This window comes from Corella eumyota, chromosome 1 (genome assembly GCF_963082875.1).
Source record: "Corella eumyota chromosome 1, kaCorEumy4.1, whole genome shotgun sequence".
Taxonomy (NCBI): domain Eukaryota; kingdom Metazoa; phylum Chordata; class Ascidiacea; order Phlebobranchia; family Corellidae; genus Corella; species Corella eumyota.
In genome coordinates, this window is record NC_137490.1 from 5,458,718 (window position 1) to 5,483,097 (window position 24,380).

Sequence of the window (24,380 nt, forward strand, 5' to 3'; positions counted from 1 at the left end):
AATTTTAAGAAGCCGACTCCAGATTTGATAAATTAAATCTAATTAAAATATAGTCAACAAAAGTATCGTAGTGCTAGGAGGAAGTGGACACGCTATCCGCTTCATGGACCACGACCTTATTGTGATGCCAATCCACATTATTTAAGGTTATTTCGGTTCAACTGGTTTGCGTAAATATATTCACAAAAACGGAAATGTCGAAAAAAAATTCGAAAAAATTACGAAAATTCACACGATCTAAATATCATAATATTTTTGCGTCTGTTTTTATTACGTAAACTTTTGAAATAATAAACAAATAAGTTTTCATCAAATTAATCCCATTTTAATTTTTTTATAATTTTTTAAAAGCAATAATTGTTATTTTTTATGCCTTTAATCAAATATGTTACGGCTTATATCCACTTATAAGCTATAATAAATTGACTGCAAAATGAACGATACTAAAGCGATAGACCGCCCGTTGTTAAACTGATATATCGTATGTTGTTGGCCAAATGCTCTACAGATCGAACTCAATCTGTTATCGTATCTTCAAAGAAAAATAAATTTATAAACATATTTATAATTTTTTATATGTAATTTTGTGTTTATTTTTTTTTATTTTTTTTTTCCATTTTTTTTGAATTTTTTTAACTGTTTTTTTTCTAATAAACACATCAAGATTTATTTTAAAATTAGTGTGTAATCAAGTAAATAATTTTTATGGACTAATTGGCATGCAATAACTTCGCTCAAATTTGAGAAAAAGTTGATAGCTTTATTTACAAATGTTATTTAAATAAAATTATTCAAATTATTTTTGATAATATTTAATTAGAAAAACATATATTTTTCTTAAATTAATTATATCAGATCAAAATTTTTAGATTGGCAATTTTAAACTGAATAAGGCCCCGTATTTAGAGTTTAATTGCGCCAAGTGTCATATATTGATTTGGTCCGTAATAAATTATACATTTTAAGAATTTTCATATTTTCACCTAGATCGATTGAGGATGAAAAATCAATGTCCTTAAATGAAAACTAATATTAGAGATTTTCTGTCCACGTGATAAATTCCGTTGCAGGCTGTTATAAATATATCAAAATCATAAAATATCAAATATTGATTTAAAACTGGGATAAAACTTTTTTTAAAAGTTTAATCTCCATTAGCACTTATATCGGGCTCTAAGAAGTATTTAAGAGTCGAATACATATAAAATAATATCATTAAAAAAATTGGACTTAAATATTAAAGATCAGAAAATGCAACTAGTAAAATATACTTATTTAACAAATCAAAAAATAAAAAATGTTATAACCATAGTGAAACTTTAATTTTTTAATTTTTGAACCCTAATGTTTTAACCGTCATTAAATAAACAGATATTACCTATCATGATACAAAAAATCACGATGCTCTACATTGCTTTAATATTTCATTGTCATATCTAAGGTCGGGGGTCAAATATTACACATCTACAAAAATGTTGAGGTAAGCAGCAGAAGGGCCTAAGCGAGTTAAACTGATGCCATAGGGAAGCTTAACGCCGAAGATTGACGCAACCTATTCCGTTAATGTCAATCTAGGATCAATTAGCCTAATTAAATGCACCAGCCTAAGCATGTTCTTTTATATTTTAACACGACTATAAAACTTGAATTTTAATAAATTATTAGAAAATTCCGCTATGCAATACAAGTTTATATTTTGAAATATTTAACAACGCCATTAAAATTAAAGTAGTTTTTTAATTCGTTTTAAGTAAGAATAGTTGTTGGCTGTTTAAACATTCACGAGGGCTAGGTTGAACGAACGTTTAGGCAGTAAACACCCATTAGATAAATTAGTTTAGTGCATCACGATTGTCGTTTAAGCGTTTGAAGCATATTGCTCGCGCAGACAAATCCTGTGGGATTAACATCCGATCAAATTATAGCGACCCGCGTTTATAGAAAGAAAGGCAAGGCCAATTAAAACAATTAGAGAATAGATAATCGACCAATTCGCTATTCAAAATTTCTGAATTTAATTCGATTATTCTCAAAATAATAGAAAAATGATAAATTGCACAGAAACTGCGATCATTTAAAACGCTTACTGTCACAAAATTCCAAATTTATACATGAAAATTGTAAAATATAACGTTGAATAACACGTAAAAATCACAAATAAATAATTAACAATTGCTCGAAATTATTAATTAAAAAGCTATAACAAATAACGCAAATCAGAAAGCAAGAACATTATTTACAAGTTTGTAAAGTATGAAGATGGATTTGCGTAGCAACAAATGAACGTGCCAATAAATCCAACAAAATAATCCAACATAGGCTTTCTTCTTTTATCAGAATTTTTTGATGTTGTGCTACTTTTTCTACGGAAGGAAAATATTGAGCTAGATCTTGTTTCTTTGATAGGTTTGTCAAGTTCTGGACTAGCAACACGTTTTTCAGAATTAAAAGTGCTTTCTTGTTGTATATCGTTTGATAACACAATATCTTCTATATGAATAGGTGCAGTGATTTCTTCGTTTTTGTCGTTGTTAGATAAACTAATTTCAGTATTTTCAAATGGATCAAATTCATCTGATTTTGATATACTGTTTTCAGTCAAATTTATGTTGCTTGATTTACTTAAATCCAATGGTTCATTGTCGGTTAAGCTTTTCTTTTTCATGTCGAAGTAGTTGTAAGTTGCCGAGTCACAAATATCCTGGGTTGGCATAGATTTTAGATTGGATCTCAAAGAACCTGTCGAATTTTTCTTCACCCTTTTTACAGGTCTATACAATAGTGACAATTTTCGCTTGTGAGAAGGACTTCCTTTATAGCCACTAAAGCGAAGATTAGTTTCAGAATCTAATTGTGCCTCTGAAACAGTTTCCATGTCTTCGAGTTTGGGAACTGCACGTTTTTTGTTAGAACCAGCATATTCAATAGATAGATTATAATTTGAATCTTCGGTATTACCTGATACTTGTTTTTCGACAAAACCATCTAAATCATCGTCAGAATTCTGTTTGTCATTTTCAGAGATTTCTGATGTAAATTGTACAGGATTTTTGTATTGGTAAGTAACAGACTTAACACTGGAATTTTTCTCTGATTCTTCCTTTGCTTTCTCCATTTTGTTTATCATTTCAGCGGATCGCCTTTGTTTCAACTCGGCTAAGGCAAGTGAGAGATTGTAACTCGAACTAGTATATCTTTTAACAACTTTCTTTTCGACAAAACCATCATTATTACTGCCGTGAGTATCTTTATTTACTTCATCTCCTTTGCCCAATATTTCATTATCAAGAGATTTTGATTCAGTAAAAGAAACAGATAAGTTGTAGCTATCTCCTACAGAATCTTGGGGTATATCTTTTACAACAAATCCGTCATCAAACATAACATCCCCGTCTTCTACATCGTATATCTGTATATCGGTTTGATCTGCAACCTGTTCAGGTACTTCATAAGATACAAATTCGTTCACGTCGTGTTCAAACGACTTTTCGTCGCACAATGGTTCCCGAAAACTCACTCTTTTCTTTTGAGAATTTTCTCGAATTGAATCTGTCTCCTCTCCGCTTAAGATATTGTCGCTGTCGTGCAAATTGTCACCGAATAAATTAAGGTAGTAGTTAAACGATGCGTCTATATCTGATCCGTCGGTCGACGAAAAACTACTGAAGTGGTTATTGTAGTTGACATTTTCAGGAGTAATAGTCTCGTCCGAATCGTCTTCGCTAATATTACCTTGATTCTCATTTGTTAAAGTTGCCTCTGACCCTGCAGAACTGTCCGAATCGTATTCCAAATCACCTTTGCTAATATCTTGGCTGTTGCTACCTATAACTTCATCAAATATGACGGCATCAAGATCGAGTTCGTCGGTCGATATGACGCCATCGTCTTCGCTCACGTTACTACTGTCTTCAGATAAAGATATATCAACCATCCACGGTTGGCCTTGTTTGTTCGAAAACATATTTTATTTAGTAAAATAATTCTTAAAAGACTCACAATAAATTCGTATTGCTCTAATAATATTGGTTGCATTGTCGCGTACCAGAAACGCGCAAAACTGCAGTCATTTGCATCAAATTTCTTCATTTCCGATTCTGTTTAGCTAGTAACTAAAACGTTTAAATAAAATAACAAATTAAATTTAAGCCTGACAAATTTACCTCTACCTAAAATATTTAAACATTTGTTTGGTAAAGAACACTTGCTACACCACATGATGTCCTGGGTTTAATCCCCACTGCTTTCATGCTGTAGCCCCTTTGAGTAAGACGCTATAAACGATATGAACTCCTGCTGAGCCAGCACTTAATCAGCAGCATAATTATCAGGCTATTGTAATTTATAACACCCTAAACTGCCACAGGCAACTCAAGGCTGGGTCGGGGTAACGGTTGTTACTCTATGTTTGGTCGCGCATTCGACCTTTCCACATCGAAGATAAAAGATATATACAAAAAAAAGTTGTACAAGTAACTTATCGAGATAAATAAATTTTAATTTTATTTGATTACAGAAATGGTAAAAATAAAAAAATGACAACATAATAATAAAAAACTAAATATAAGCGAATGCTGTTTGGCATGAATATTAAATAAAAAAATGGAAACAAATAAAGACACAGTTGAGAAAAAATAAATCCACCACAATTTTGTTAACGTCAAAATTTGAAAAATAAAAATATGATTTTTCGTTTTTTCGTGGAAGCCACGTTTGTGCTACGACTTGTAATGAATAGCACTGGAACATTTTTGCAACAAAACTAACTAACTGCACCTACTTAGAAATAACCTGAACGCAAAGGCTGCAGAAAAAAGCCATTTTTGAAAGAAGAACCCTCCGAATGGAGGATCGCCTATAGGAATGAATACCATTTAAGCAAGATTTTCCTGGACAATGGTATTTTAGACGAAGGTTTTCCAAAACAGGTAACTCGAAAAAAATCTAATACATACCCTTAAAAAGTAGTTTTAGTTACCCTGCACTCATGCCCTTTTAGGACAAGTTTTCCCCTAACAAGTAAATCATGTTTTGGAGGCTCAAGACTTGCCTAACATACAAGTATTACCCTTATCATGTATCATAGCTATTCAAATAAACTTAAAGCATTTTTGCTTGTCGTGCGGTAGCCGAGTTTTAAACAGAACCGAATCGACGCGAAATTGTGTAAACAAGAGAGGCATGTAGCCGAACGCTTTAACAAACTTGTTAATGCATTTATGGCGCTCTTCGAAATGTTCTTGTGACGTAGACAATGCAACCGGACAACCCGGGCAGCGGAATGTCCATCTTGAAGTAACCTGGTCAACAACCAAAAATTAAAATTAAATATGACTTTTCAGTAAGTTTAAAAAATTTCATATTAAATTGAGAATAACAATTTATAAACTTACTTTTAACGGTGGTTGTCTCGTGATGTGTGAAATAAGAAAATTAAGTGCAATATCTTCACAATTCATATATTCATCTATTATTTCCCTTATAACAGGGGGCATCCAGTAAGTGTATAAGTACATGTAGTGCTGTTTTGTAATACATAATGGTTGCAATAATAAATTATTTGTAATAAAAATTAAAAAAAGAGACAACTCAACATTTAAAAAGACATAACATATATCAAAAATAAAAAAATCTAATATTTTCTAAAAAAAATACAAAAAAAAATACCTAAACTAAACAACAAATTTTCTGCTTTTTATAAATAAATGCAATACATAATTATATTGGCAGCATGGTGTAGTGGTCAGAACACTTGTCTTTACTACAAGAGGTCCTAGGTTCAATTTCCAGTGCTCTCGAGCTGTAGTGCCCTTAGGTAAAGCGCTTTAAACGGTATGCTCTCCTGCTGAGCCAACATTTAATCAGCAGCATAATTATCGAGCAATTATAATTTGAATATCCAAAACTGCCAAAGCAACTTGAGATTAGATTGGGTAACTTATGTTACTCTACAATAAGGTCGTGAAGTCGATCTTCCCACATCGAGGACAAACAAACATAAAAAAAACATTTTTTTAAACGGTACATTAAAAATAAATTACCTTATGAAAGAAAGCTGCACCAGGTAATACCATAGATAATTCACAAGTGTGGTTTGAGTTATAATTCCAGTTGTGATTTTTAGAATCCCATGCATGAAATCTTCCTGGAAATCCGACCAATCGGTGACGAGCTTCACGCCACACCCTTAAAAAGTTACATTAGAAAAAGTAAGTTTACCAAATCAATGTTTAAAAAATAAATAATTTTTATTTATACTACCAAGCAAAACAGATAATGGCATATGATAAAGAATCAAATAAACAAAGATTAAAAAAATAAACACTCAATTTTTAATTCTAAAGCTACTAATTTAAAAATTAATTTTAAAAATAATTAATAACGTAATTTTATTAGTAGTAAATCACAAAACCTAAATCCAAATAAAATCTCATCATGTCTTAAATGAACATCATCATCTAATGACAACACTGCCTCTGTTTGTATCACATCATAAGGAATAAATCTGTTGTTTAAACTATTCTTTCCAGGATTGACAATAGTGACCTCAATTTCAATATCAGGCCATCTTATATCACTGTGAGGAAGGGTAGGTGAGTTCCATACCACAACAACCTTAAAAACGATTGTATATTATTATATATTCATGTTTAATTTAAGAATATACGACAGCGTGGTGTAGTGGTCAGAACTCCTGACTTTACTATATAAGGTTCTGGGTTCAATTCCCACTGCTCTCATATTAATGCTCCTTTATGTAGGACCCTATAAACAGTATAAACTCCTACTGGCCCAACACTTAATTAGCAACTTAATTATCGGGTAATTATGATCAAAATATTCCAAACTGCCGAAGACAACTTAAGACTGGGTTAGGGTAACTGATGTTACTGTATGTTTGAAGTCGACCTTCTCACATCAAGAATAAATAAGGGTGAGAAAAAAAGAGAATATAAGATCACCAAACTGCCTTCAAATTTGCCTTTATCAAATTAAGAATAATTTAAATCAGAAGTGACTAAGCTAAAAAAATTATTAAAACCCTTAGCTTAATATAAGTTTTACAAGTTTAAAAAACACTCTGAACAAACATTATAAATACCCAAATGTTTACTCAAACTTTAATTTCTTTACTAAGACGAACATGCTAATAGCACTATGTTGGTAATTAACATCACCTTGTTAAGATAAGGAAGCCCCATAAGCCTTTGTATAGCCTCAACAAGGACATCATTTCGTTCGTAAGTTAACATCACAATGGTGAATTGTTCGTGTGGTGAATTTCCACCCAGAGTTTCCTGGAAAACTTTTCCAGTCCCACCCGTTCCATCACCTGTAGGTCTATACCCATTTGTTGATCCTAAAAAAGTAGTAAAATAAATAAAATATACCAAATTGTTAAATATGTTATTTTTATATAAAAAAGTTTTGTGGACAATATGTATATTATATGTATGTCAAATTTATGGGCCTAAAAAATAAATAAAACCGTTTGTGATGCGTGGGTGAATTATCCTGAGCAATTATTAGTTAATAGTTGCCATATATTGACAACTAAAATGTCAACTGTAGTGCAGGCTAAGGACTAGTAAGTCTAAATAATGTGGCAACCAAATTTTTATTTAGTTTACATAAACTAAGTTAGAGAAATAATGAGAAATCAAAATTCATCTTTAACCTACATTGTTTACAAACTTTTAGGAAGTTGACACTACAAAAAAGGAGTTTTAACAAAAATTAGTGCTTTTTAAATAACCCCTATTTAAAATCTTAACCCATATTTAAAAAATTTTCATTTAAAATCACTTACCTATGAACTGTGCATCAGTGGAAACAATATCGTCCAACGGTAAGTTTGGATATAAGTGAAAAGGGCCGGGTAATGAGTTCCAACTTTGTTGAGAATTAAGTGTGACTCCGGTGAAGTTTCGAGTGAACTTGGGTGAGTTTTTCTGGGGTTCAGGTGGGGGAATCCCAAACTCAGATTGTGCATCACCGGGTGATGGCTCGTGGGCCTCAACTTTGTAACTTACATGAGAAAATACTTGGCTAAAAAAAAGGAAAAGCTAGTGAGTGACTCGGTTGAGGTATAAGAAATTTACTATAGCTTATAAAAACTAAATATCAATCTAATATCTATTAAAAACTTTAGAAAAATTCTTGTATAAACAATTTAAAGTATTAATTTTGTATAAAGCACTAAATTTAAACAATATAGCCAACCTTGTAGTATCTTCAATAGGTAATGGAGAAATAAGTAATCTCGATCTTATGGTGGCCAATATAGTATCAAGTACTACAGGTACAGTGGAAAGATAAGTGTCGTATAAGAATCTACCATGTCGACGAAGTGCAAGTATATCAGCATCAGGAAAGGTGGAAAGTAGATAAGATAACTCTGTTATTCTGGCCTACATTAAAAATTACAAATGATTATTTTTTTGCATTTTTTATTTTTTTTTTTTTGCACACTTTTATTATAAAATTAATGAAGAAAATTTAATAGCTTTAAAAAGCCTATATATATAAATATAAAAATGAAGAAATTATAAAAATTTTACAACTATTCTGCAAGATTTTATATTTTTCAGGGTTAAAATAATAAATTTTTAATATTTACAAACAAAAAAAGACACAACTTCAGATACCTGAGGCACAATAAGAGCCGCTCTTTCCCAGTTGATAAACTCTGAAAAAGGTAAACTCTGTTTTGATCCCAATATTACAGGAATAGCTCCTGATCTGAGAGACTCGGTCAATCGATTTAAAACAAGCGATGATGTCATAATGGAAGATTGTTGTTCAGGTAATATAATAAGTGAAAAAGTTGATTGACTAAGGATTGCAGCTCTAGTGAAATGGGAACCACACAATGACCACTCTCCACTTAAAAATAATAATATTAATTTATTAAATTACAGTATATATTTCTGACGAAATAATATTAAAAAATGATACTGATTTTAATAATTTGACAAAATAAAATTTGCCGTCATACCGTATGTTATTTTATTTTTTATTTAAATTCTTGTAGCAATTCTATAGTAACTATAACACTTGTAAATCTAAATTTGCCATTTTTAGAACACAACACTTAACTTACACTGTGGCAACCCCATTTCCATTGTTAGGTAACACTTGGTTGCAAAACCCTTCTTTTTAATTCTCACCGCCAAGTTTTTTAATCACAACTTACCTGAAACCATTTGTAATTATTCTTTCTTCAGAACATTTTGTCTGCAGCAAATATTTTTGGTTTAATTTGTTTGACTCCATGAGTTTAAAACTTTCAAGCAAAATCTGGTGAAACTGACTTGTCGACTTTTCGCCAATGACATTATCTAATTTAAAAAATACCAAAATGTAACACTGTTTAATATAATTTGCAGCAGTGCTAATTTTAATTAGTTTAAAGTACCACTACATCACACCGGCAGCGTGGTGTAGTGGTAAGAACACTTGCTACACCACACATAAGGTCGTGGGTTCAATCCCCACTGCTCTCATGCTGTAGCGCCCTTGAGTAAGGTGCTATAACCGGTATGAACTCCTGCTGAGCCAGCACTTAATCAGCAGCATAATTACTGGGAAATTATAATCTATAATATCCCAAACTTCCACAGGCGACTCGAAACTGGGTTGGAGTAACTTATGTTACCCTATGTTTAAGTCGAGCATTCGACTTTCCCACATCGAGGATAAAGATATACACAAAAAAAAGTACCTTGTAAATTTATGGGCATTTCATTATATTGGCCTTGAAACGAGAGTAGATATTCTCTATTAGCTGGAACCTAAGAGAAAATATAAAATTATTAAAATTTTAAAATATAAAAAAATCATTTGAACGTAAAATTTAAACACAGCACACTAGAAAAAAATTTCATTTTTATTTAAACATATATACAGAATAAAATTTAATACAGAAACATGACCTTCTATAGCTATAAAAACAGTTTAAATAGTAATACAATGGGTTATAGAATTATTATGACATACAATGGGTTGTGAAATTATGTTTTAAACTATTTTTAACTTGCCTGCATTGGTATAGATTTGTCATACCAGAGAGATTTCTCATTCAACCATTCTTCTTTATTATTATTATGTTCTTCCTGTTCCAACATTATAGCTCCTTCATGCTCTGTTTATTAAATTGAAAAAAAAAAACAATCAAAGTTAAATAAAATAATAAAATTGTTTAAAAAATTAAAAACAAAAATGATTTCATGTAGAATTACAAGTAATGGTATTACAAGTATTACAAGTAATTTTTAGCTTGTAAGCATTCGTTAATATGTTTTGGTAGGAAGACTGAAAGAAAGACACTCAGATCCTCAGTTTGATTCCCACAGTTTACATGTTAAGTTAGCCAATACAAATTTTAGTTTTTTTGCTTAGATTGTTAACACTTGAACACATTTTGTTTTTAAAGCTATTACCAACTTTAAGAAACAAAAATTTTCAGTTTCAATACTTACGCCTTATATTCCCGATAACGGTTAATGTTGGTACCACCAAATCAAAATCAGATCTAAATTGGTTGTTGGCAAAATTAGATTGAGCCACAATAGCTCGGCCTGTATTTACACCCAGCAAAGGGTTTTGGGTTGTGGAAGTTTTAGATAAATAAAGTAGCATGTGGTTTCTTCCATCCCCATGCCAATATGCAAGAGATTGCAACCACTCCGATATATCTTCTGTATTTAACCCAGTTTGATGTTGATTATCTGGGACAAAAAAAAAAAAAATTTTTTAAAAGAAGTTTTTATAAAATTGTTGGGTAAGTTTCAAATTGATCCTTTTTAATATTTTAGAAGAAAATTTAATAAGTTGTACAAAAACTAATTAAAATAATAGAGACATGATATACTCTGTTTGCATAACATACATTTAAAGTAATAAAACATAGCCAAAATCATTTGATCATAAAAGATATTACACCACTAAGCCAAATAAACAAAAAAATTACTGCAACAGATATTAAAGCTCTATAATTTTGTCATGGTATTGTTTTAATGACTTTAATGGTATAAGTACTATATTTTCTCCATGGACTAAAAGTTATAAGAATGTGCCAAAAAATGTAAATCCAATTAAAATAACTCCCTGTCAAGTATAAACTAAATAATGTATGACTAAAAACTAATAAAAAACAGACTAAAAATATATTTTTTAACCAATTACACAATGTTTAAACTAAATTATTTTCATATTAACCAAGCAAATAAAATAATTAAAAAGACATTAAATAATGTAACTCACCAGCTTCTACCTCACCAAGTACAACGACATACAAACAAGCATTCTCTGGTATGGTGGTTACATATGCATTTGATGAAAACACTTCTGTTGTGGCATCAAGAATAAAAGAAGTTATAGAAAAAGGTGATCTATCTGAAATATTTATTGAGACACAGAATTAAGTAAACGATTATTTTTTAAGACCCTTTTTGTGTTTAAAAATTTTTAAATAAAATATTATTTTATTTGAGTTGAAAATCTTAAATATTTGGCAAGCAGTTAAGGTTTTCAAGTTTTAGCTGTAAATGTCTAGATTTGCTATCACAAATTATTAATTAAACTTTTTAGTTTTATAGTAAAGTTTTAAAATGGAAAAGATTTACTAAAAATCCAAAATTCTAAATGATAGTTTTTACTGTTTTTCATTTAAACAATTTTAAATGATAATGCTATTAGGTGGCATTACATAAAGTGAGTTAAACTTTTTTAATTAACTTATTTAAACAAACCTGCAGCAGCAATATCAGAAGTATGGGAATAAACATAAACCGGAAATTGAGAAGAAAGTGAACACCGAGAATAATCAAAACAACTTTGCATTTGACAACTAAATAAAAACTTCATTTAAATTCAATGGTCAACATGAAAGATAAATATTTTTTGTAAAAAAGAGACTTAAAGCATATAACATTATACTAATCTTAAAAAAATTACCAATCAGTATGTAAGTTATACATTGTATACATATACTAAATTTATAAACAATTTTGTAGCCTATGTGGAAAAAATTTATTCATGAAAATATATTATTTTAAAAAATTTACTTTTGATAGTTTTTAGGTGGCTTAATGTTAACGTTATCTTCGTCAGTTGCAAGTAGTCGAGCTGGAGCAACAATTTTCGGATTTTCTGCTTCTCGTTTTTCAATCTTCATCTATAAAATATAAATAATAAAGAATTGAAAATATGAAAAATAATAAAAAATTGTTGAATTAAATGTATAGGCCCATGAGTTACATGCATTTTATTAAAATATATCTGTAACATTTTTACCTGCAAAATTTGCCTTTTAAGAGCATCCAAGTCATAATTAGCTTTCTTAACAGACTGAGATATTGAATTTAGTGAATCTTGTTGTGCCAAAATATCTTCCTGAAAATGAAAGTAAAAATCTTATTGTTGAGTCATTTTTTAAATAGTGCTAGCAACACATTATAATTTTTCTTTAAATTAAAATATATTTATACGAAGTCTTAAACTTTTTGTAAACACATTAGTCTATTGTTCAAAAATAAAATAAAAAATATTTAAAAAATAATATGGTATACTTATTAAAGATAATTTACCTGAATTTTAAATTTTTTATTTTCTAACTCTCGAAGTTCGTTTGAAACAGAAGTTTTAATTCGACTTAATTCATTTACATGTTTTAAATCTCTGCCACTACACAAAAGTAAAGAAAGTGTAAGACATTATAAAGTGCCATTAACAAATGTAAAAAAATGGCAAAAAATTTTAAATATTTCATTACAAAAAAATTGTAAATTTTTTAAACCAAAATCTAATTTGAGATTACTGTATTAAGTTTAACAATTAGTTTATCAGACTACTTACTGTTGGTTGTCATTTGATCTTATAAAATCTTCAATTGAAGGCTTTTCTTTCGACAGTTCATTGTGAAAATTAAATAAATAAAAACAAAAAACACAAAAGATCAGACATGCCCCAATTCGAAGTGGGTATGAACTCGCAAAAACTCTAAAAATAAAAATTTAAATACATATATCTTTATTCTAGTTGTGGAAAGATATAAGTGACCAAAACATAGAGTGACAACTGCTACCCCAACCCAGTCTTAAGTTGCCTTTGAGATATTAGAGATTATAATTGCCCGATAATTATCCTGCTGATTAAGTGCTGGCTCAGGAGCAGTTTATACCATTTATAGCGCCTTACTCAAGGACACTACAACATTGGAGCAGTGGCGATTAAACCTGCAACTTATTTTTTTAATGTGATAGCTAAAGTTTTTTACTCAACTTACCTTTTAAATCCACGAGTTGTATTTTCTAGCACAACGGGTAACTCAGCATTGGCAATGGATTGACGAAAGTCGTAACGATTTTGCATGGCAGTTTGGAAATTTGGAATAAGTGATACCGGTTTAGTAGACAGTCCAACAGAGATAACCTTAATAACCTTTTTTAAAGGTCAGCATGTCATTAACAACTTGATACACAAAGAATTGGTCAAAACCTATTAGCCTGGTGAGAATTAAGTTATGAATTATTGGGTTTGGTGACCATGCCATAACATACTTAAAATCTTTATGTAAACATTAATACTTTTGGCATGTTTTAAATCATTAAATTGATTTTGTCATTTTTTCCCGTCGCATTGTTGTAATATTGATTGTATATCTTATTTATTATTTAATTTTATCAATGTACGAAAAACCAAAAAAAAAAAATACAATTATAAAGTCGAAAAAATATAAAGAATATAAACGGTTGTATTTACTAGGAGTACCCACTGACCTAAGGGGCTAATGTTACCTTACTGCCTTAAGACTAACTTTAACAGACGCACCCTGTAATATAAACTAGTTCAACATTTATTTTAAATAAATAAAAAACTAGTATAGCATAAACAAAAAACTGCCACAAAAGTTTACTTAACATTAAACGAAACTTCAAAACAACAAATTAACGTCAAAAAAAAACAGTCAAATACAAAAGATATTTTCTCTTTGTCTAAACGTAAAATAACAGTTATAAAAAGGTATTGAATATTTGTTTAAAATCCTGGCTGGTTTCCTAAATAAACATTACCTTTCTATAGAAACTCAACAAAAACCCCTTAGACGGTTTTTTCACGTTCTCTTGAAGCTACTTAGTGCCCACTAACGGTTGTCAAAACAGGCTTGTGGTGACATGTTATAAAGAATCTTGCAGAAAAGAATACACAGGGAGGGATAACGTTCAATTTGAAGTGATTAAATGTTGTAATAGTAAAGGAGATTAAATATAGTATAGAAAATCAAGAGCGGCAAACCATTATGTATATATTTGAGACCACTGGAATACTAAATAAGCTTAGCCTATCTCCTGCAAATGTAACTATTTTAGCATCACAAGTTCTATCTATAACTCTTAATAAAAATCTGTTAGATTTCCATACTATCTAATAGCTGAACTATTGTTCTTAAAATACCAATTTATTCTTCAAATAGGATAAGTACTTTTGTTTATATTCGTAATATGAAATTGAAAATTGACAAAAAAACATATTTTTTTTAGTTTTTATATAATGATTGTAGCAAACACATATAGATATGCGACATACACACGTATATAAGCACGTTATAGATAATAATATACAACAATATCAAACACTGATAACCTTACGAATAAGCGTTTATTACGAATATTTGTCAAAAGTAAAATAAAGCTGAAAATGATACAAAAAACAACAATATTCAGCACCTCAAAATTCAACATTTTTAGCGTAATTCACTGATTTAATAAACAGCAATTAGAAGTTAATTCATTATAGGTATTTAAAAACAATAAAAATACATCTTTTGATTTTTGTATTTGATCAAATAAAATTTTAAAAAAATGTAACGTTTGTTTAAAATTATCTTCACTTTACAGACAATACTATAACCATGTACTGTTTATATTAATAGTGATATAAAAAACAATCTAAACAACAAAAGACCAAAAAGCAATATTATATAAAAATTTAATAAAAAACTTGCAAACACAAACAAATACAAACTTTGTTTTATAATTGAAAAGATGTTTTTTAGAATTTTATTTTCCCGATTTTCCAGTTTTCGAGTCAAATCTCTTATGAGAGCTCGGTTCTTGATTTCTTGTTTTTGTTATTTTCTCGAGAGCTTGTGTTTTATCGCGGTCTATAACAATGTATTCCACTCTCGGTTCTGTGTTTCTGTAAAGCAAAAAAAATATATGTTAAGTTTTTAACAATTTATTTTTTATTTTTTTACTGTATTATTTTTTTTGCCCAATTGAATTCTAAAATAAAACTATATTATTGATTTACATCATTCTAACTGGTACACCTAATAGCGCAACCAACAATCAGGATTTTATTTGTCAGAACATGGTCACAATGCTCAACTAACATTTGCCAGCGGTAATTTACCCACACACCACAAATTGCAGTTTTTTTATTGCGCAGGGTTATAAATTAGACATGCATTGTATATGCTGCCTACTTAACTCCATTGCATAGAGTTTTATTATCACCATAACACATTGCAATGAGTTTTAAATTTATTATTTTGCTAAACTCTAAAAAGTCTACCTCTCCGGAGCATTAACATGTTCTGGATGATGGGAGTTATTATCCTGTCCAGATGGCAAGTCCAACAACTCAATATATTTTAACTCCTCAGAAGGATTGGGAGCAGGAGGAGGAACAACACATGGTGTTTTACGGAAGAAGTGTGGACTATTTGAAAAATCTCCGGTCTATAAAAGAAAACACAATTAAGAGGCTTTGAATATAGTTGAACGTAAGAAATTCATTTTTAAAGCTATATATAAAGCCTTTGTTTGGCCGAATAATTTTGTTATTTTATATATTCAAGCAATTAGTTATTTATTACAATAAAACAGTTACAAACAATTTAAAATAGTTTTACTTACCAAATGACCACTCATAGGAGATCTTTCCCACAACAAACTACTAGTGGAACCACTTTGCTTTAAACTATCTGGTTTGGGTGGTCTATCCGGCACCAAATTTGCTGGCGATTTTTGCTGAAGGCCTGGCGTGAATGGACCTTGCACTTTCTGACCTTCATACATTGTTTTGTGTATGCCATAGGGGCTTGATCTAGGGGGTAAATTCACGGAAGGAGGGGTTCGTGGTGATAAACTCGATTGGCTGTGTTTGGGAGGTCTCTCCGGAGGTTGCAATCTTCTTGAAGGAAGAGTCTCTGAATAGCCTACCGTCCACTGTGATCCTATGTTGGGGGAAGTTGAATATTGCCCCATGGCGTGGGAGTGGGATAAGATTTGTTCCGACAACAATTGGTTAGAAATATGCATCCCATCTGCTTCATCAATGCTGCTCTTAGGATAAGGAAGTCTTTGACTAAAAAAAGGACAATTTAAAAAAAAACTACTTTAATAACAACAACTACCTTTACAATGTAGACTTTCTTATATCGTCAAAGTCTATAAATATATATTTGAGCTAAGTGGGCGATATTAATATTTATGTCCAATTTAAAAGTCTACAAAATGAAAAAAAACTGCTGCTTGTGGTAGTGGGTATCTTGTGTAAATATAAGTTGAAGTTGCAAATGTTTTTCGACAATAAAAATCTCGTTCGTATGGCGGGCCATCGTATATATATAATACACAAACAGAAACATACCTTGTATCACTAGATCCATCGGAATCCAAACTTTTTCTCGGTCCAGGTTTTAGTTCTCTTTGTACAGGGGGTGGTTCGTTATGATTTATTTTACTTAGTAAAGGAAATGTTGGTTTGTTCATAAGTGTTTTGGCTCCAGCCATGCAGGTGTACAAAGATTTATCATCAAATCCTGTGGAAAAAAATTTAGTTACCTTAACAAGAATAAAATTTGATTTAAAATATATTAATTTACTTTTAAGTTAAGTAATTACTTAATTCAGATTTTCTTAGATATTACAAACACTTTATTACAATAAATTGTCAAAATTTAGGTTTTACATATTGAATTGCGAAATAAACATAATTACATATTTTTTTAATTAAAAAAAACTTTTTTAAATATTTTTTTTAAATGTAAACAAACTTCTATCTTGAGGTTCCATCTCTGGTTGGCTCATCATCGCTTCATAGTTAGGAACTTGGTCGTTAATTCCACTTAAACCTTGCTGTTGGTTGTTGTTATTGTCGGCCATCTTGTTCGAGTTAGGTTGGATTTTGGAGGAAGATTGAACTTTTCCAGAAGAAATATCGTACGTTCCTGCAGGAGATCGACTTCTAGACGAACCTTAATAAAAAAATTATCTTAATGCTGACTTTTTTATGTAAAACTTCTATACATTTTAAATTATATAAACAATTAAAGCAAGTATATAGACTTTTATTAAGTAATACTCTAAACTAAAGTACTAATTAAATGCTCTAAAAATACTTAATAAAGTACCTGAAGCTGAAGTACTGCCACTCCCTGTGCTGCTTATGCTTACAGATCGTGACGCACTAGGCAGAGTATTCCTATTTATTTCTGAAGTTGGAATTGTATGGGTTATAGTTGTATGTTGCGGTGATGAAAAGTTTAAGTCAGAAGGTTCATTTTTCTCTTTTTCAATTACCCCTATTACCATTGTGTGAGGTGGGGAATCGGGGGGCTCGAAATGTGGGCGGTAATTTGTTTGCTGGGGTAATGTCTGGGCCACAAATCGCTTATCCATGTCATGAGGGGGTAAATTTGAAAAATTATTTCTCATATTCGACTGAGTTAAAATTTGTTTTGTGGCTTCTGATTTAGGGGGCCTGGGTGGGGGTATTGCAAGATTTGATCCAAACGTTGCAGCCGAAGAGTTTAAACCAGTGTTATATCTGTTATAACCCAACGAGTTGGCTGCATTATAGTCTATCGATCTTCGCCGAGAATAAGGATTTTTGTGTTCAATTTTCGCCGCAAGTTCGTTGGCAACTACCTCTAACTGGCCGACACTCGAACTTCTACGAATTTTTTGCATTGGCATGAGTACATTGTTAAAGGCCTTGCTAGGTGAGTTATAAATAGTCGGCGCGTTTAAGGCATGTTCGGAAGAGTACATGTTCCCATTTTGCGGGGCACCTGAAGAGTGCCCAGTGGTGTAAGATTGTCTGTTTGGCATTATTTGGGGGGACAACATTCTTTGTTTATTGTAGGCTTCACTTTCTCTTGTTTGATCGTAAAAAACCGGAAACTAAAAAAACAATTATTTTAGTTCAAAATTGTTTTTTGTTTGGTTTCCTGAAAATGGCTTTTTGAGCAGCAAATTGGTATTTATTTTTTATTTTTTTTGTATATATCTCTTTATCCTCAATGTGGGAAAGTCAAATGCGCGACTTAAACATAGAGTAACATCAGTTACTTCGACCCAGTCTCGAGTTGCCTGTGGTAGTTTGGGATATTATAGATTATAATTGCCCCGTAATTATGCTACTGATTAAGTGCTGGCTCAGCAGGAGTTCGTACCGTTTATAGGGCCTTACTCAAGGGCGCTACAGCATGAGATCAGTGGGGATTGAACCCACGACCTCATATGTGGTGTAGCAAGGGTTCTTACCACTACACCACGTTGCCGGTCATTTTAAATTAATTTGGTAAATTCTATCTTGTAAAATACATTTCAATCACCAACAATTATTTTGACACTACACTTAATTAATTTTTATATGCCATTTAAAAATGACTGTGTATATACACTTTGTTTGAAAAAAAATATTTAACCTACCTGGGTTGCTCCTTTTTGGCTGGTAGAAGAAGCTATTGAATGGCTGTGACTGCTTGAATAATGGTGGTCACTTTTTATTGGATAACCCGCTTCTGTTAACAACAAAAACATGGTGAAATATATTCAATATTGACCCAACATTACAAATCATTAAAACTTATTTATAAATTTAATTGATTTTTGATTATTTTTAAAGGGTGAACTGCAGTATAACATAACAAGAATAAAGAAAAATGTTATTTTAAGGGATTTGTAATAATTTCAAAGTGAAACTTTTAACTTTTTGAAAATTTTTTTTTAACTTTTTGATTTTTTTTTAACTTTTTTTTTTTTTTTTTAACTTTTAACTTTTTGAAAAAAACTTTTTGAAAAAACTTTTTGAAAATTTCAAAGTGAAACTCTGAGTTACAAAATAAACATATACCTGCGGATGCATCAACAGTATTAATATACTCTGTGTTGAAACTGGGAGAATTTATTAAACTGTTATTCCATCCAGAATCCCCTATAAAAACATTTAGAAAAGATAATAGAAAGCGGTACCAATAAAAATGCCAATACAAATATTTAAAATCATTTTCTTGGAAACAATAAAAAAAGGGAAAACAACATGTCTATTGTCTTATAAAAGTTAATGTATTGACTTTAACAGCACACACGCTAAATATGCCAAAAATTGCTATAAATCCACTATAAATCCACTGACACCTTATTAAACCATTTTTTGATATTCAAAAAATTTACCCTGCAGGGGATTTCCCATATCATCTACCCTGTATTCTCTCTGTAAGTTAAGGGGAACTTGTTTGAGGTCCCTGTCGTCTATTGGGCACAAACCTTGGCTTGTCTGTATAACATAATAATACAAATAAAAAAAATGTTTTTTTATGATCAAAAATTTTTAAAAAGTGAATAGGCCAACTATTTTGTTCCCCGTGATTTACGCAGCTTTGTGTTTAATTGACACACTAAATATTTAAAAGTTGTTTCTAAATAAGTCAGTGATTTTTCACAAATGGTGCACTACTTTACAAAAAAAGATAATTACTTACATATATTAATAAAAAAAAATTTAAAGAAATTAACTGTAAATTGCAAATTTTACAAAAATGAAACTTGTGCGGTATAAGTTGCACACAAATAAATATAGTTGTTATCATACCCGAGACCGAGTTCTGGCTTCAGTTACCTCATCTTCATCACTGTCATTCACAAGAGGAAGTAAGTTGTTGTAGTTGCTATCAGGTTGAATTACACCTTAACAAGAAATACCAATTTAACGTCAACATTTGATGCACGTAAAGCAGAAATTTTGTTTATGTATTTCTGCATCCAATGTGCTTTATAACAAATAATTAAAAAAATAGGAGAAAAAATATTTTAAATATTGTCCAAAATAGATCTAGATTTGTTTATAATGAACATTTCTTTATTTTAAAAGAAAATTTTGCCAATTAAAATTAAAAAAATTAAAACAGGTAGTGATACTAATTTTAAACACGCACTAACTAAAATTCCCCACATACCGTTGGTATGTTGTGTTTAAAAATAGTAACATTGCATCATAGTAACAATTCCATATCAGTGTATAAAACATAAATTAGTGTGTATACGACGCACAGGTAGAACTGTGTCTTTAAATAGAATTCGAGTGATTGTTTATTTAATACTTAATTTTAATTTTATAATAACCTAGTCAGAGTGTCCTTATATGTCATTATATCAATACAATAAACAATTTAAATGTTTCCCTTACAAACAGAATTATCATACTATATTTACCTTAAACCTATTAACAAATTGGCGCACTTAAAATATACATAACATTAAATTTAATACCTATAAAATTTGCATATTATAAAAAATGCAAATTGCATCCTTATTGGGAAATTGGCTAGCAAACCTATTTTAATGGTGAAATAATAAAGAAAGCATTTTATATCAAAAATGCGAAAAAAATTTATCAAAATTAAAACTTGTTAAAAATAAATATGTACAATATGTTGTTTAAAAATATTAACAAAGTAAATTCTACAATTAAATTACCTGGTGGCAAGGGTGGAGGGCAGTCCGGCATGCTATCCAATCTCTGTTGCCTGCGCCCGGTAATAAACCTCATCGGGTGCTTTTGAGGTTGGCTTAATATGACATCATCATTATCTGTCATGACATCATCAAGTCGGCTTTCGTGAGTAAAAACGCTGTCTGTTGATTGTCTTCTTTCATCGAGCTAGAAATTTTTTATTAGATCATCAATTATTTTTACGATAATGCCCTATGAAATATGTATTCGAAAGGTCAAGGAATTTATGAAAAAATGTCACGGAACCTAATTTATGCACCTTATGTAACACCTGTTTATTGTGTAAACAAACAAGTTGCAAGACCTGTACAAAATATGCAGATTAATAAAAAATTTCAGGAATTTTTGGTAATGTCAGTGACCTAAAACAGTTTAAGTAAAAAGTGTAATAAACAGATTAATGGTATATAACATAAAAAAATGGTTTTTAAATATTTTAAACATAACTTAGATATCTATTGCAAAAATTACTGAAATACCTTTCTGACCAATACCAAAGCCATAAAACAATAAAATGTTATTGCATTAATAAAAAACAATTAAAAAAATGTCAAGATATAGTACAACTATAAATTACATGATTTTGTGTACAAAGCCCTTTATATATTTGTTTATTTACCTTGGCACTGTGTGCAGAATGGTCTAATGTTAAATGATTTGGTTCTTCAGATGATGCAGTTTTACAATCAGCTAATAATAAATAGTCTGAACCGCTGTCATCCTAAAAAAAAAATAATTTCATTTATTTTAAGGTTTTTATATTTTACACATTCGCTACAAAAATAAATTTCAAAAAAAAAAAAATTTTTTCTTTAAAATTAATTTTTTTACATTCTATTTATTTGTTTAAATTATTTACAAATACATTGAAAATGGTATGGCTAAATATAATACTAAGTGACAAGACTTATAACCCAACATTGTCAATTTAATCCGAAATGACGCGGAATTTAGCTTATTTATTGTCACGGAGTGATAGAATACATGCAGATAATAAAAACTTTTATCGTACCGATAACAAAGGATTAACAGCATAACTGTAACCATCTCTCTCTGTCACAAGTTTGCGGGGAACCGACGGCGTACCTTTGCAATAAAAAAAATTGAATCAATTAAAATTGATTCCATTGAAAAAAGCGAAAGTAATACTAACAATAATGTTGTAAAACTTTTTTCTAGAAAACAAAATCAAAAAAGTAGTAAACAGATTATTGTATGTGGAAAGTTTTAAAAACTTTCTATGGTAAAAAAAAGTTAGTGATAAAATATAATAAAATTTTCTTTGGCACAATGTTAGCCTATTTTATATTAAATTTATATATTATAAATTTTTAAATTTTATTTATTTTTTACCTGCTGCTGAGACATGACCTGACCCAGTAGACGTTCTGGGTTCTTCGTTTAAAACTCCATTATTTTCGTGGTGGGTTAAATTTGGATCAGCAGTCCCATTACCCTTGTGAATTAGTACAGATCGAATTGACATCGTGTTTCTGGGTCGGGGTAAGGGAGCGGGTGCCCCAGCTTCATCTGGGCTTCTACAAAATTACAAAAAAAAAAAAAATTTCATCAGTATCAAAATTTTATTATAAAACAAAATAAACATTTTAAAAATTAAAACCAACCCGTTTTCGTCTTGTAAAGGAGATAGTGATCCATTATGTGGATATTTGTCTCTCTGTGCAACTGTTTGATCTGGTTTAAAGGTTTGCTGTTGCGATCCTAAATCAGTCTGATTTTCGGGCGAGTCTAAATATAATAAATTGTTAACATTAAAATAACATGTATCACCACTACGCATATTTTCAATCCACTATGTATATTTACTTGGCAATAAAAATATTCCGAAGTGCAGTAGCACCTACTATATTTACAAAGAAACTACATTAAATTTTGTAAACAAGCAGCCATGACCAAACAGTAACCTATCAGTGATGATTAATTAGTCTATTTGTGTAGTATTTTACCATGATTGAACCCGCATAAATCACACAGGTATCGCACCCAAGATGCCATCTCGAGACTGCTTTCGGCAACCAGATAATAAATCCTTGTTTTTGTAACAATGTCAAACACATATTGGTGAGAAGGATCCTTTTTCTCATATTTGATAGGAACATTTGCATCAATCTAATATTAAAAACAATTTTAATAATTTTTCAAAAACAATTTAATTAAAAAGGTCATAAATTAGTATTCAATATAGTGATTTTTTCTACCGGCAATATTAAAAACAAAACCATTTTTTTATTGTTAAGTATATAGCCAAGGACTCAAGTTAATTAAATAGCCTTGAATTCTAGTTAAAATGTAACTACAGCAAAATATTGTTATCAAATACAAATAAATTAAAAACTATAACAAACTTTAACATAATTTTTTGTTTGCTAAAATATGAACAAGAAATTATTGTTTACCCACAGGGTGAACTTACCTGTAAACATTCGTTTAAACTTATTGCTTTGATTGGTTTTTTTGAACCTTGATGTCTGAAATACTCCAGTACGTTCGAATCCCCGGAAAGGCGACCAGATCTTAAAACAAACCAGCGCTTTTTCCAAGCCTGAAAAAATTAAATGAAAAAAAAATAGTATGTAAATAGAAACATTGAATTTTAAATTTTATTTACACTAAAATAAAAATTTAAATATTTTTAGTTATTTAATTTGATTCGTATAAATATTTATATATAAATATATATATAAAATTTACATTAATAAAAATTAGGACAATTTTTAATCTGCATTAGTAAAAAAACTACTATTATAATTTGCTAAAATGTGTATCAGATATTTATTCAATAAATAACACAAAAAAACATGCAGTAACTAAAACTAATTCTTAAACTTAACATTTAAGCCAACGTTTATGTCAGTATATTCATCATTTTAAATGTTGCATTTGATAATTGATTAACATTAATTTGTAAGAACTGTTAAAATAATAACCGGCAGCGTGGTATAGTGGTAAGAACTCTTGCTACACCGTGGGTTCAATCCCCAATGATCTCATGCTGTAGCGCCCTTGAGTAAGGTGCTATAAATGGTATGAACTCCTGCTGAGCCAGCACTTAATCAGCAGCATAATTACCGGGCAATTATAGTCTCTATAATATCCCAAACTGGCACAGGCAACTCGAGACTGGGTCGGACTAACTTATGTTACTCTATGTTTAAGTCGCGCATTCGACTTTCCCACATCGAGGATAAAGATATATAAAAAAAAATAAAAAAATAAAAAAATTTTAATTAAAGATTAAATACAAACAGACCAAAGATTAAATAAAAAAAAACAAATACTTACATTTCTTCTTAATTTTCGTTCAGGGGGTGACTTTCTAAGCCACCCTGACAGCATAACACCTCCACTACTCATTATTTTCTTTTCGTAGCTTAATTAATTAAGTTGAATTAAAACTAAATTGCGATTTCACAAATCAGAAGCAGGTAACAATAAAACAAGCACCCGACAATCGCAATAAACAATCCTCATTTGTCATATTGCCTAAACAAACGAAAAATTATTAACAATTGATCCTAACATAAACACTGTCTGATTGTCAACAGACGATT

At 30.2% G+C, this 24,380-nt stretch overlaps 2 protein-coding genes across 3 annotated transcripts; both read right to left on the reverse strand.

Moving 5' to 3' along the window:
* Positions 1-4,486: 4,486 nt before the first annotated feature.
* On the reverse strand, positions 4,487-13,503 carry LOC145740783 (exostosin-like 3). Its single transcript, XM_082558626.1, has 19 exons — positions 13,289-13,503; positions 12,859-13,002; positions 12,591-12,687; positions 12,298-12,396; positions 12,069-12,178; positions 11,754-11,851; positions 11,266-11,397; positions 10,482-10,730; positions 10,041-10,144; positions 9,725-9,794; positions 9,197-9,341; positions 8,649-8,886; positions 8,224-8,411; positions 7,811-8,049; positions 7,179-7,360; positions 6,413-6,615; positions 6,042-6,186; positions 5,394-5,522; positions 4,487-5,300 (listed from the first exon to the last, which is right to left on the reverse strand). The coding sequence occupies exons 1-19, from the start codon at positions 13,372-13,374 to the stop codon at positions 5,091-5,093; spliced, it is 2,868 nt and encodes a 955-aa protein (XP_082414752.1). The 5' UTR covers positions 13,375-13,503; the 3' UTR covers positions 4,487-5,090.
* Positions 13,504-14,548: 1,045 nt separating this feature from the next.
* LOC145752859 (uncharacterized) lies at positions 14,549-24,293 on the reverse strand. 2 transcript variants are annotated; one of them, XM_082569228.1, is made up of 18 exons: positions 24,112-24,293; positions 23,243-23,371; positions 22,776-22,938; positions 22,434-22,557; positions 22,162-22,346; positions 21,821-21,894; positions 21,428-21,529; positions 20,772-20,955; positions 19,888-19,982; positions 19,470-19,572; positions 19,150-19,230; positions 18,726-18,814; positions 17,423-18,194; positions 17,066-17,266; positions 16,660-16,831; positions 15,924-16,374; positions 15,580-15,746; positions 14,549-15,201 (listed from the first exon to the last, which is right to left on the reverse strand). In XM_082569228.1, the coding sequence occupies exons 1-18, from the start codon at positions 24,181-24,183 to the stop codon at positions 15,063-15,065; spliced, it is 3,303 nt and encodes a 1,100-aa protein (XP_082425354.1). In that variant the 5' UTR covers positions 24,184-24,293; the 3' UTR covers positions 14,549-15,062. The 2 variants fall into 2 exon arrangements, with proteins under 2 accessions (XP_082425354.1, XP_082425346.1); XM_082569220.1 differs by having other exon boundaries at positions 18,726-18,817.
* Between the last annotated feature and the right edge of the window lie 87 nt (positions 24,294-24,380).

What these genes read in the sequence shown, in the direction of transcription:
- LOC145740783 (XM_082558626.1), bottom strand. Translation starts at nt 13,374, where the DNA reads ATGCAAAATCGTTACGACTTTCGTCAATCCATTGCCAATGCTGAGTTA. An exon ending in ACAACTCGTGGATTTAAAAG is followed by an intron (nt 13,003 to 13,288) that starts GTAAGTTGAGTA and finishes TTTTATTTTTAG; the next exon opens with AGTTTTTGCGAGTTCATACC. An exon ending in AGATCAAATGACAACCAACA is followed by an intron (nt 12,688 to 12,858) that starts GTAAGTAGTCTG and finishes ACTTTTGTGTAG; the next exon opens with TGGCAGAGATTTAAAACATG.
- LOC145752859 (XM_082569220.1), bottom strand. Translation starts at nt 24,183, where the DNA reads ATGAGTAGTGGAGGTGTTATGCTGTCAGGGTGGCTTAGAAAGTCACCC. An exon ending in AACGAAAATTAAGAAGAAAT is followed by an intron (nt 23,372 to 24,111) that starts GTAAGTATTTGT and finishes TAATTTTTTCAG; the next exon opens with GCTTGGAAAAAGCGCTGGTT. An exon ending in TACTGTTGATGCATCCGCAG is followed by an intron (nt 18,818 to 19,149) that starts GTATATGTTTAT and finishes TGTTGTTAACAG; the next exon opens with AAGCGGGTTATCCAATAAAA.